Source organism: Pempheris klunzingeri, chromosome 8, assembly GCF_042242105.1.
Source record: "Pempheris klunzingeri isolate RE-2024b chromosome 8, fPemKlu1.hap1, whole genome shotgun sequence".
Taxonomy (NCBI): Eukaryota; Metazoa; Chordata; class Actinopteri; order Acropomatiformes; family Pempheridae; genus Pempheris; species Pempheris klunzingeri.
This window is the reverse complement of record NC_092019.1, coordinates 25,962,493-25,976,901: the sequence shown is the minus strand read 5'-3', so window position 1 is coordinate 25,976,901 and position 14,409 is coordinate 25,962,493. Positions and strand designations below refer to the sequence as shown.

At 39.4% G+C, this 14,409-nt stretch overlaps 1 protein-coding gene across 2 annotated transcripts in view; it reads left to right on the top strand.

Annotated features, from left to right (window-relative positions):
* Nucleotides 1–14,409, top strand: part of atg5 (ATG5 autophagy related 5 homolog (S. cerevisiae)) — a 30,818-nt gene that overhangs the window by 13,408 nt on the left and 3,001 nt on the right. For both annotated transcript variants that reach the window (XM_070835892.1, XM_070835891.1), the window contains exon 7: nt 2,692–2,809. In XM_070835892.1, coding sequence (XP_070691993.1) covers nt 2,692–2,809 — 118 coding nt within the window. The remainder of the gene's footprint in view (nt 1–2,691; nt 2,810–14,409) is intronic.

The following is a 14,409-nucleotide window of genomic DNA, read 5'->3' as shown; positions in this document are numbered from 1 at the left end:
ATTGTGTTGTGACCCTATTACTCCACCCAGTACTCTTACTGATTCCACTAATTAACACCTTTTCAGTCAAAGAAACACAACCAATTAGTGATATTAGCCAGTGTAGTGTTGAAAACATACATGCTCTTGGGTCCCTATGACACATAGCTGAGATGTGCTGAAGTAGGCGCTGGATTAATCAAATAGCATAAGTCATTGCCGGATGGCAACTGAAAGTTGTCCAGCGCCTGGCGCCTTGTCTCCAGCCCTGAGGACACGGGTCACTCAGTAACCAGAACCACTAAATTTTTAAGTAGACTCCGAAGTGATAGGGAGACTCTTGACATTTACAAAGAACAAACCTGCTGACATACCAGAATCAGGTTCAGGAACTGGATATACAGGAGGATACAATACAAAGAAGTCAAAGAAATAAATACAACCAGTTTGGTAGATCTGACTTGTACCACACACACACACACACACCATGTCACACTGAGACACCCGTTTTTGAAATCTTTTATAAAGGTTTTGCAGTTACGACTCAGATATCATTTGGAAAAATGTGATGGTAACTGGCTGCTACCAATGGATTATGGGAGTAGGTACAACAGTACATTCTGGGGTTTTGGGAGCATGCAGGGCAAAAAGCAGTGAAAGCAGGCTGCAGCAATCTCAAAACAACATTGCTGCTTAGACCTCTAAAAGCCTGGAACTGACTTCTATTCTTCTTATTTTTAGGGTACCATTTTAAAGTTTTCAGTTCAGTTCTAGCACTGGAACTAACGCACCTTCCAGTAAGAGGTTGGATCAATCAAGCAGCACGCTATCAAGGTATGCTTGTCAGGCTCCTCTGAGCCTCTTTGACTTGCAGTTACCCATAATGCCCTTCTCTGCTAGGAGCTGCAGTGATGTTTTTGTGCATCTTTGCTCTTACATAACCCTTTAATCAGTAACCGGTGATGTCAGTGATTTATGTTGTGATTTAAAAGGTTTGAAAGTGTTGCTCTTCGGCAAACTTGTTCATTACTATCACAAATGTCACTTTGGTGAGCCATGCTTACAGCACACTCTCCCTCTTCGTTTTCCACATTTTAGCATTTTAACTGATCTAAAATTTCAAATGGCCCACCAACCTGATGTGTATTATTCATAGTATGTGAGATATATGATCCAATGTGAAAACATGTTTTCTTTCATCACCAATGGCATCTTATAAAACTGTTTATATTTTGATTCTATACATTTTTCAGCTGTACAGTAGTGATTGTATTAACTCAAGTCAGTTTTACCTATAAAACCTAAAATCACAAATTGTCTCAAAGGACATACCAATCTATAACAGCATACAGCACTCTTGAGACCACCACCAGCTCTGGACATAGTTTACAAGATGTTTGTCTCATGTCTGGTGGTAATTTCCCACCATGTTCCCGCACCTCTCACTCATGGAATGTTGTGGCTGCAGGGTTGCAAATCAGAGCCAAACAGTCATGAGGATGTTTGGTGCTTACGTCACTTTTGTCTAGTTGTCCTGTTGCAAGTTCGTCAGTTTATATTTTCGGCATTTTAAGCAGTGGTCGCTGTCATCCAGAGTGATCTGCAAGGTGGTCAGCAGTAGGATGAGCTTTAGTTCCTAGATCAATACCATTGTAACAAATAGTGAGGAGATCACTGGTTACCATGATAATATGCATCTGACGAGAAGAATCACATATAGTGTGGTGGAAAAGTACATGGCTGTGTAAATGGTAAAATGGTAGATGGTCTGTATTTGTATAGCATCTATTTAGTCATTTTGACCACTCAAAGTGCCTCTACATCACATCCTCATTCACCCATTCACACATCATTCACACAGAAGGAATCTAAGTTGGAGGAGACTGTTCTTTCACACACATTCACACACTTAAGCTATTCTTCAGTAGCAAGTTGGGGTTCAGTGCCTTGCCCAAGGACACTTCGACACACTGACTGATAGGAGCTGGGGATCACAGGGGGGATCGAACCAGCAACCATCCGATTGATGGATGATCCACTCTACCTCTGAGCCACCCTGTGTAGATGCAGACTTTCCTGATGAATACATATTTAAGCAGCAGTTAATGACTTCCAGGCTGATTCTGATCAGTAAAACATGTGTCTAAATGCTTCAGATTGATAAATATCACATTCTGAGCAGTTAGACACATTCCCACCTCCGTAAACTGTCCATTCACAGCATGTGGAGCCTTCCCTTCATTTTGACCCTGTGGACTCTCCCTTAGAATTCCCCCTTATTTTATGTCGCATTTACAGGATATTTTGTCTTTTTTCCAGGAATTCAGTGAATTGTTTTCTCATGTCTAATGATTAAAACAGTTCCATCTTAAACAACATTTTCGATGACTGCACCATTAGATCAAATGGAAATTTGACTGTGCCTTGTGATATCATTTGAGTTTCATATTAATGTAATTTAGTATTTTATGTCTTTGGAATGCACGGGCTCTTGACAAGACTTTCAAGTAACAAAGATCAGCTGTGTAAAATATATTTGTCATGATGGATCCACTGGTAGGGGTTTGAAGAATGCTGAGCTTAAAGAGAGAATTAGTGCGACATAAAAGTGGATACTTGGCTGTGCAAGTAGGCTGTGCTTTGTTTAGTTTAGTTGCTGCTGCTGTGTTAGTTGCTGTTCTTGTTAATTTCTTGTGCTGTAATTCATTACAGATGATGAGTGACAGGCCGTTCATTCAGAAACTGTTTCGCCCTGTTTCACCTGAAGGCAACATGCAAACACTTGGTGACCTGCTGAAAGAGATGTACCCAGCTGCTTTACAAAATGATGGTAGGTCTGCACACAGACACGCACACGCAGTGACAAGAAGGGTGAAAGTATTGCATTGTCACTCTGTTTTGACAAGGAACAACATAATAATAACAATAATAATGACAATGATGATGATAATGACAATAATATGACGATAACATCAACCATAATAATAACAATAATAATAATGCAGATGATTATAATAATAACAATAATGATAATGTAAATGATGATAATAACAATAATAATGATAATGATGATGATAAAGACAATGATAATGATGATCATAATAATAACAACAATAATAATAATGCAGATGATGACAATAATAATAACAACAATGATAATTATGCAGATGATAATAATAATAATGATGATAATAATGATGGTAATAATAATGGTAATGACAATAATATGATAATGATGATGATAATAATAACAATAATGCTGATGATGATAATAACAACAATAATGATGATGATGGGCAGCACGGTGGTGGGGTGGTTAGCACTTTTGCCTCACAGCAAAGAAGGCTCCAGGCTCCAGGCTCCAGGTTCCAGGTGGTTTGCAGTTTGAACTTGGAATCTGTCTGTGTGGAGTTTGCATGTTCTTCCCGAGCTTGCGTCGGCTCCGGGTACTTTGGCTTCCTCCCACAGTCCGAAGACATGCAGGTTAGGGTCATTGGTGATTCTGAATTGCCTGTAGGTGTGTCCAGGTTGTACCCTGCCTCTCTCCCAGCTGGGATTGGCTCCAGCTTCCAAAGCGGTATAGACGATGAATGGATAATAATAATAATAATGATGATAATAATAATGATACCAAAATAACACTCACTCACAAGTCTGAATAATGCCAAACATTACCAGCAGCTAACAGTAGGAGGTACAGTAATAGCCATATTTGATCAAATATAGGCCCTGTCATCTTCCGGAAGTGAGAGAAGAAAAGAGGCACCTCTCCTCCTGGGTTGATTTTATTTACACAGCTACACAAGACATGTAAGAGATCCACTCTCTCAGATAATACACCCATGGAGGGGGCTAAGATGACAGAAAATAGTGGCAGTTGTCAGAATATGTGATGTGGGAGGAGAGGAGGAGATGGTGGGCAGATAGAGAGTGAGGACCTATGAAGCGGAAAAGATAACAGAGCAAACTGCAGATGTAATGTTAAGTGCTCCAGCAGATAGTGGTGGAAAGAGCTGGAGTCTTAGCAGGTTAGATGGAGAAGGCTTTGTTGCTTTAATGAGTAATAGCTGAGGTTATTTCCAAGATCAGATCCACTTCAAGTCAAAACCAGACAAGCATGTCTCTTACTGATTCAAGAAACAGGCAGTAAATGTACACTTTCAAATGTTAAACCATATTTTAAAGGGTTGGAGAAGATGAGCACTGGATTTTTATTTTCTAATAGTTACAGTTTTCTAAGCTAGCAATTAGTACTAGTATTACTTGTATGATTTATAGAATACTAGAAATACTATTTCTAGTATTCTAGAAAACTGGTTCAGTTTAATAAGTTAAATTTGTCAGGACAAACCTCAAGGACGGTACGCAAACACATGCACAGTATATTGGTTTAAAACATTATATATACATCATTATAAAATACAGAAGAGGACTGCAAACTGATAGAACAGCAACACTGATATACACTTTATATTATTCATGTCAGTCTGCCTGTAAGTAGTAGTCCAAACCTTTATTAATCATATGGAGAGCAGGTTTGGCATGTAAGCCTTGTATGTACTCGTGGTGTACAGTTGAGCTGTAGCGGAGGTGTGGTGCTAATGAAAGAAGAGATGAGAGGAAAGGGAGAGGGCGAGTGGCAGTCTAAACAGGCAGTGTTTGTAGAGGAGGAGAGGGGAAGTAGATAAGCAGACAATAGTGTGTTAGGACAGAGGACCCACAGGAGACTCACCTGCATGGAGGAGCCATGACCCACCCCCTCTCTGTCTGCCTGCCTACGTCTCTCTCTCGCATTCACTCTCATTTCGTCACCATCACTATCCTGTCTGCTTACATCTCCCCTCCCTTGCAGTGACACATAGTTTCCACTGTTGTATTAATTAATTTATTCAGATCCTAGTAACCGGGAAGCACGAGGTACAGTAGATGCTATATGCCAAATTGTTTACTGGAATTTAAAATGACATTGTTGAATCTGTGTATACATGTAACAGCTCAGTAACCACTCAGACTGTTTGTGTGCAGCTGCTCCGAGTGCCTCTACTTGAAAAGCTCTAATATTCTCAGAAAGGCGCTAGTCACTGTCACTCATTGTCAGGTAACCAATCATATGGGGTGGGTTTTGTTGCCTTGGTAACTAAGAAAATGGAGGATAAGCTTGTTCTGCTCGTGTCTGTCAATCCAAAGCTTTATGATTTATCAGACAGAAACTATGGCAACAGAGAAAGCCCACTGTGGGACTAGACCGAAGGCTTATGAGTGTACGGCTTTTAGCATTCTACACATTGTAAGTTTGTTATTAGCTGTGTAGTCAACTCTCTGTTGAAGTGGTGTGAAGTTAGCTAACCAGGCAGCAGGTTTGTCTGGTGCAAAGCATTGTTTTTGCCTATTCAAATTCAAATCGCAAATCAAATAAGCTGTAATTAAATCAAGTCAATGCAAGTTATTTGCCTCAAGGCCAAAATGAAGCTTGGACTGTAAACTGATTTATAAGGATGTAACTATACCAAAAACTCATAATATACACAGATCACTATGAAAAAATCCAGGACACAAAATGTATCACAATATTTTTTAATAGTAGCTACTTGGCCACAGTTCTGACTGCAATAAACACATATTGTGTGTGTATACAGGGCAGGCACAACAGAGTAACTGATATGCACCTGAGGGCACATTCAGCAGAACTCTAGCACTTACACCATAGGCTAAAATCCTGTGTTCTCTCCGTCCAAATATGGCTGCGTGTTCGCAGTGATAAACACTTTTATAGCCTTAGTTATTGAATGCTGTGTGGAAAATGACTTGTCTTCCAGTCTGTTGTCTCATTCCACTTTTCCACACATTCAGGGGATGCTGTGTGAATTACATGTTTGATGTCTGTTACACTAGCATGCTACAGCTGATAAAAGCCAACTTGCTATTTGACAATTTTCTGGGTAAATCTCACACTGTAGAATTTTTGTTCCCATGTGTGCAGGCAGGTAATACATCATATTAGTCCCACAATGGTGACATTTTTTAATGCAGTATCAAAAAATTCGATATGCTGTTACATCCCTATTGGTCTATGTGCTCTTTGCAAGTAGGTGTGAGGTGTCGGTAGGTTTGTGCTTTTCCAAGGATGCACATAACATCACTCTATGGTCATTGGTGAATGATGTGTATTTGTAGTTAGAGGGCCAGCCTTTAGTTGGTACATTTGAGGCCTACATACATCTCTTTGTTGAGCCATGCGTTCACTAATCCACTCCAACCCAGGTGTTATAAATCCATCTAATTTTTACTGTAGTCTTTGCCAAATTTTATGGTTTTCTTCAAAAAATGTTAAGCTTTGCTTACAATTTGCGTGACTGTTTGGAGGAGACAGAGATGTTTTCTCTTTCTCTTTTCCTATTCCTTTCTGTCTCTATAGTTTTCCTGATCTAAAACTTTGATCTTTGATCCTCTATCTCTCTCTCAGGTGTAGTCTTCAACATATTCCCTGTCTGCCTTAGATGTCTTTCATGTCTTAGACGTTAAATCTATGCTTTTCTCTTCTCTCCTCCCTCCCAGAGTCTGCCAGGCTGCCTGGCTGATCAAGGTGAAAGTGGCCCTTTTGTCTCTTGTCGTTTGTTTGGTTTCCACCTCTTCCTCGGCTGGTAGATGAGCCGGCTGATAGTCAGAGATTAGGCTGGCGTGTTTGGATTAGAGAGACCAGGACGTGTGTTCAGGGACTGGCAGGGCGGTGGTGTTTGGGAGGGTTTGCTGGTAGTATTCAAGAGTTCAGAGAACTTTTTTTCTTTTTCTGATGGGATCCTAACATATAACAAAAAGAAAATCTTGGGTGCTTCACTTCTCTGTGATCTTTCAAACATCAAATAAGGTTTTTCATACAATCTGCCCCTCTGTTATGTCTGAGAGAGGATTGATGTTGACCCCTGTGAGACCCAGAAACCAATTGCAGCAAAGGAATGGGGGTGGTTTGAATTAAGAGGACAAAAGAAGGGGATTCCCAAATCATTTTCAAGCAGTGGATAAATATTCTGTGTTGCCGTGTGGCTGTTGTTCCCCCCCACACTGTGTGAAAGAAACCCTAAACAACATGTTACTGTAACCAGCGGTCAACTCTGATGGCAGTTGGAGCTGACTCGTGCGTTTAGTTTTTTTAACCAGGTGTGTTAGTGGGCGAGCTTTAGACAAATCTGCACAAATGTGAGCCTAAAGGGTGACGGTGCTGCCTACACATGACACACGTGTATTGACAGGCAATTCTCGTAAGCAAAGCTTTTTTGTTTTTGGTCTTGTCGGAGGTGAACCCAATCATGCAAAACCCAGACATTGATCATGTTCTGTGACTAGTCAGAGGAAACTCCCCACCCTTTATAATCCACCCACCTGCAAATCCCACCCTGACTCTTCCCTCCTCTTTGAGTGACAAATCCAAGCAATGATACTTTGAGGATCCAGCCCCCCTCCCCTCTCCTCCCACACCCACCTCTCAGTCACATCTGTGGCACAGCCCGCTCACTATTGGCAGGCTTCCCCATGCAGGCTGCATCAGGAGCCAGTGCAGCTTGTGCTGATCAAATGTGTTGGCTAACTTCAGAGGCTAGAGGGGGAAGTGTAGGTTTCAGTGGCTGTTTTGATACAGCAGACAGTGGGTTATGGTTCATGTGTGCAGGCGTGTGAGATGTGCACCAGACGGGAATTCAGAATGGCTTGAAAGCTTGCTCCACACACAGGACTACTGTTGATTAGAATGTGGTCAGCAATGATCAATGCTTTCTAATTCTACTGACTGAAATGTGTCCATAGCACCAAGTATCTTAAACTGCCAAGTACCAAAACCTTGTTTAGTCATTCTTTGATCAGATAGTTCGTTTGAATCAAGAAATTACAGATTTTAGACTATTATTTAATTTTGAAGTTCTTGTTCTGTAGCTGTTTATGTAGACAACAGCGTGAGTGCTTTGTCTTCTCTTGTCAAAGGTCAAAGGTTTAGCTGAAAACATTACTGAAACTCAAGTATCGTATCACACAAGTATCAAAACAAATCATGCAATTCTACCCAGCCCTAGTTCCAGGATGTACAGACATGCACAAAATGTGAATTACTTACCAGCAAAACCCTGCACCTAGATCTGGTGCTTCTCAACTTTAGGACGCAATATGTGCAATATGTACAGAGTGGGAAAAAGTAGCAATAGTAGAGTTACAATATGAAGAAAGTGAAATATAGTATTAAGTAAAAAGATAAACTACAGTAAGGCAAATAAGGAGAATTTTTACAAATGTTGTGTACATGTACAAATTACTACTTCTTTTTAAATGATCTAGTTATAAAACTATATAATTGTGGGCTTTGGGCTTTGGACTGTTGGTTGGACAAAACGAAGACTCTTGAAAATTCAATTTTTTAGTGTTTTTCTTTTAGATTTTGTGCTTTGACATATTGATTTAAAGGAAATAATCAGTAGATTAATCAATAATGAAAATAATTGGTGCGTGAAACCCTGCATGCTGGTTGGACTTTCCACCATTTAGTAGGTAGGAAGTCGTTATTTTTGTCTACCAGCCAGTCAGTAATTGACTGAGCCAGTCTTGTCAGTCAGTCAGTCAGACTGTGTGTTTTGCTGTGAGAAGAGCATGATGCTGCGGTCTTGGTTCGCATTGGTCGGCTGACAAGACATGCTTTCTTGGCCACGGGTTGCGTACTACTTAACCACAGGGTGTGTGTGCCTGGGCCAGCAGACAAATTGGCCCATTTTTGTTCGAACAATGTCTGCTACTTTGGAATCCAAGCAAGTTGTTGATAATTGGATTGTGGTTGAGAAGAAGTACATTTCCACTTTACTCTTTATTAAACTACTGGCTCCCTGCCTGGTCTCATCATTTGGTGCACTTTTTCTCATTTAAATGTTTCCAATAAGCAACTTTCACTTACGGGACAATTAAATACATCATAAAATACTTTTGTATTTGGAAATACCATAATGTTTGGTGGAAATATCTTGTAAAGCAATTCACAAATTTGAGATGCCAGCTGACAAAATATATTTGACATGGAATATAATGGAGTAAAGCTCTCTGCATTCTGTATTGTAGATAAACTTTGTTCATTTAATGTTCTTCATGTAGAGTCAGCACACATGTAGGCATGATTTAGGCCTCTTCAGGCCTTTAGGCCTTCAGGCCTTCAGGACTCCTCTGTCCTCTTATGTATCTTTTGTTTTGGAAGTCACCTATCTTGTTAATGATAAATAAATTGATCTTAATTCATAAAGCCCTGGACTTAAATACCTCATATTAGTTTCAGCATGTAGGATTGGCCTAATGGCTGACAGTCATCGTAACACCATGATTTAAAAGCTGCTGCACCGGTACAAACACCGCCCTCGGGGACACCTGTCGACACGTCTGCCCCAGAGCATGGTAGTAGGGCAGAGCTATTGCCAAAGCATAGCCCTGACTCACACCAGAGAGGAAACGACTCAAGGACAAGCCTCTACCCCCCCTTTTTTCACTCTGTTTTACACGTCCATGCTAACTGGGGATGAGAGTGATGTTTAGTGGAATTTTCAACAAAGACAAACAAGAATGTAGTGACATTTGGATCATGACTGAACCAACATGTGTTACTTATGGCTAAATAACAGTAAAACCATCTTTATTTATGGCTTTAACTAACAGATTATTCAACATACAGCAGTCATTTGTTCCTTGTAATATTCGTGTTTGTCTACAGATAATATGATATAATCTCTGTCAGGTACTGACGTTATGTCCGGTGTGTAAACACTCCTGTTTGTTGGCCACAAAAACAGTTGGTCTTGCTGTTCATGATAAACGATGTGACGCTTTAATGAATCACAGAGCTGAGTGTTAGTCAAACTGGGAAAATACATCCACGTTTCTAACATTTCCCCCTATTGTCTTCCTTCACATGACAAATCTGCTGCTGGGTGTTGTACCTGTACTTCTGGGCAGAATAAATCCTGCAATCTTTACTGTAATGGAAGCTGTTTTTCCTGTAGGGATGTAAAAAGAGGGCGCTGTTCTTGTTTTTGTAATTGTCAAGCTGGGGCTTTGCTCTCAACTTGGAGTAGCCACAGCGTTCCTAATTAGCATCTCTTGTCAGATACAAACCAGGGACCCTGTGGCCTCCAGGCTGCCTCCTCAACTTGGAGTTTAGTTAAGCTCACCCAACTGTAGCACTCTTGGTTAACATCCAGTCATTAATTACTGATTGAGTTTTGTGTATTTATGTACTCCTATTTTAGCTCTCTGATTAGTCGTTAGAGATGTCCATTGCACTCACAATGGTCATTACTTGGTCAGTACTGCATTTCAGTCATTTTTAGGGACTTGCAAAAGACAGGATAACGGTCTTTACTTTGTAGCTGCAGCTGTCTGAAATGTAGTAATGAGTGTTGTTCAAGCTCCAAAAATACTGGGTGCTACATTTTGTGAGGTAAGACTGTTAAGACTTATGAAAGAGCCCCCCTACCCGGTAAATACCCATGACTTTAAAACAGAATCTTTCTTGTAATGTAATAATCTAAATGTTACATTAAGATTTCTCCAAGTTCACTGTCTTTCACGCATTCCTTTCCCCCTTAAGCGTCACATCAGAAATGATAGAATTGAGTTGGATCACACAACTACCAGCTAGCAAAGTGGTCTGATGGAAGGAAGAATGTGAAGGACCTGAATGTTTAAAGTTCACTCTTAAACATTTGTGCACATTACAAACAGCTCTATTTCCTGCTAAGAGATAACAAGACTACTTTCTATCTGCCATATTTCTTTAAAATCAATTGTCTGCTTTCTCAAATTAGTGGCTTAACAAGTCTCAGTTGTTTTGATCATTCAGAGACATTTACAATGTGTTTAGTGCAGGAATTCAAACTGAAGATGACACCTAAAATACGTTAAACCACACTGACCGTACCTAGTTTTCTTTGTTCCTGCATTTTGTGGGCATGCGTGTGAGACTGCACATGTGTCTGAATGATTCACTGTAGGTGGCTAATGTGATCATCTACAGTAATGTATTTGAGTGGGTTGCGTGTGTGTGTGTGTGTGTGTGTGTGTGTGTGTGTGTTAAGGGGCGTGGCCCATTGTGAACTTCCCCCATTTCTCATAGTGTGACTGTAAGAATACACCTACTCGGCCCACATCTGCTTGCTTGTTGCCAGGCAAAACCAGGGCTAAAGGTTAGAAATGGTGTGTGTGTGTGTGTGTGTGTGTGTGTGTGTGTGTGTGTGTGTGTGTGTGTGTGTGTGTGTGTGTGTGTGTGTGTGTGTGTGTGTGTGTGTGTGTGTGTGTGTGTGTGTGTGTGTGTGTGTGTGTGTGTGAACTAGAGAAAGTGTGTTCTCGTTATTGCTGTCATAAAGGCGGGATCACACCTTTTACTTTCTGTGCCACTGAAATTAACGTTTTCTTCAGATTTTGCTGAGGATTCACACGGTGACCTTGGTCTTTGTCAGCTCATTTGAATTCATCTGTTTTTACAGATGTCTTTACACTGACCTTCTGACAATTACATAAGCAAACCCATTTAGTATACTATAGTAACACCTTTTTAAAATAGTGCTGCAAAGAGCAAATCGTAAAGTAATTAAACAAATTGTATTTGTAGACAGACAATAAAATAGGTCTGTTTGGTAAACAGAATTACTTTCAGCTTTTGCCATTGTTTTCAGGTTATTGTTGTAGTAAGATTTTATATTACAGTGCAACAACACTGTTCTCCAGTGAAGAGAACACCTCAGATCCCACCTCCACTGAAGGAATATAGAGGAAAAAAAACAAAAAAAATGCTGATTATCTTTACATCTGATTCCTCTTCTATTGAAATAATAGGTGCTACTGAAAATGAATTAGGAAATGAATTAGGATTCATTTCAGTTAATTATACCACTGATTGTCACCAGTGGCTAATAATCAACTGTTCAACTCATTTTAACAGCTCCTCAGCGGCTTACACTTTAACTGAAAGTTCTCAGGAATCATATGAGTGTATCTTGAGTTTTAGCTTCTTATCTTGAGTGGCTTCATGGTTTTAGTAAGCCAACAATGCAACTGTGTTTTCCATTTTGACTCTTTAAACCCCCTAACTCTTTCAACAGTTCTCATTTGAAAACAAATTTAGCAGAGAAAATGAATGACAGAAGTTGAATTTGTTCATTTGTTAAATTTGTTAAAAAAAACATTTACTTACTTACCTTTTTTCAATTAACTGGATTTCTCCCTCCTTCACCTGCTTGGCCTTTGTGACCGTAAGAATCACACAGCTGCTAAAACCCACACAGTTCTGGCTTTTAATTTAGCGACAAAAATCTGTCCACTCTTCACCTACTGGTGACACCTCTGCAGCCTGCGCCACCAAACTTCATTTAGATTGTCTGGTACAGTAAAAAGCGTTTCCTTTTTACTCCTCCCGTAGAGACCACTCCATGCTTCACCTTTTAGCTGCATGTGTGATCTACCTGCCCCAGTAAATTCAAATATTGATTTCGCTGTTAAATATTTCAAATTCTGGTTTGTTTTGCGCTCCAGCTGACACAAGCAGAAAACTGTTACTCTGTTATGTTCTGTGCTTGGCAAAATGTAGCTTAAAAAATAATTGGTGCGACTGATGAATTAATAGTCAATTAATTCCAACAGAGGCAACCCACATTTTACACCCACCTGTAATTGACCTGAGTAAACCTCTGATTAGTACCTTTCTTGCATTGTTTCCTGACATTTGTTTCTTGCTCGTTGTTGTTTGCCAGCCAGTAAGCAGGTGGAGGGTGGAGCCGCTTCTCAGACTGCCAGTTAACGCTTTGCCTCAACCGTCCTCCTGATATTACGTGGAGCTCTAATGTCATGTACCGTTGGTTTAATGAGGACGACCCCTGTGTGTGTGTGAACAAGTTCAAGAGTGATGGAGATATATATACTGTGTGTATATGTATATATATGTATATATATGTGTGTGTGTGTGTGTGTGTGTGTGTGTGTGTGTGTGTGTGTGTATATATATATATATGGATGTATATATATGTGTATATATATTTATACACACACACACACACACACATATATATATATTTATATATTTATATATACATATACACACACACACACACACACCCATATATACATATAATAGATTTGTCATAATTAAGCATAAGCTGAAATACTGAAATATTTAAAAAGAACTCCTTAAAAATGAAAAAGATATATATATATAACTATACACTATATACATGATTATAATCTCCATCTCTAAGACCAAACTGTAGACTGTAGAGAGCTGCATCGACTGTTTTCATGTTCATGTCAGTGAACAGTTGGTTTCTGTTTTACAGCTGAGCAAAACATCTTCCTGCCTGTTCACTGCAAAACTGCAAAAATATTTGTCTTGAAACATGACTCGGTCTTCGATGATTAAATTCTTATTTGTCCTTAAACAGGTGAGCATTTTCTGAAGCCAAAGTCAAAGGTTAACAGATAAAATCACTTGAGACCGTTTTTAAACTTATTTAACAACAAGTTCAACCACCTGATCTCAGCTGTGCGTTTTTCATTTAAAGGTGCAGTCTGCAGGATTTAGGGATCTATATTTTCAAATGTGACAAAGCACCTGAAACTTAGAATTGCTGTGTTTTCGTTAGCTTGGAATGAGCCCTGTGTATCTACATAGGGAGGGGGTCCTCTTCCGTGCCATGTTGCACCTCTGTGATTCTGCAGTAGTGCAGAACGGACAAACCAGGGCCTTTTGTGTTTCTGTGCTGAGTTTGGTGGCTCAAATATACCAGTTGGAAGAAGAGAAATAATATTTGTGTTTTGAGAAGTTGGAGAACCAAAATTTTGACAAAGGGAGGATCTTTATGGTTTACACATTTTGGACATTTTAAGTACTTTTTATTAATTCAAACTACAAGAAGGAAACTGGAAACAGAAATTACTTCAAGGCTCAACAATACAAATGTTAACTTTTATGGTCTTTAACTCTATTGAAGCCCTGAAATTACTGTTTACAGCTGTTAGAGAAAACTTTCATGTCAGTTTGGGCATGATATACTTTGTATTTAATTCCCAAGAGCATTGAGGGAGCTCTAAATAACAATATCTATACATTAAAACATAGAAATAATGAATTTGTTCGACAAACATCAGGGTTAGGGTCTTAAAAAGTCTTTAAAACGTGGAATTTATACTTCAAATTCAATTCAAAGTCTTCATGCTGATTATTATGACATTGTGAATTTTAAAGGTGTTAAATATGTTGCGGTTTCTTGCTGTTCCTTCTTCAGGTGGTAATTTAAAGTAGTCATGCTGAATTCTTCAGCTTTTCACAGGCCAACAGTGTTATTCTCTGACACTGTATTTAATTATTTGATTATTTGTTTATGTATAGGATATTTTAGGCCTTTACTACATAGCAATAGTGGGGAG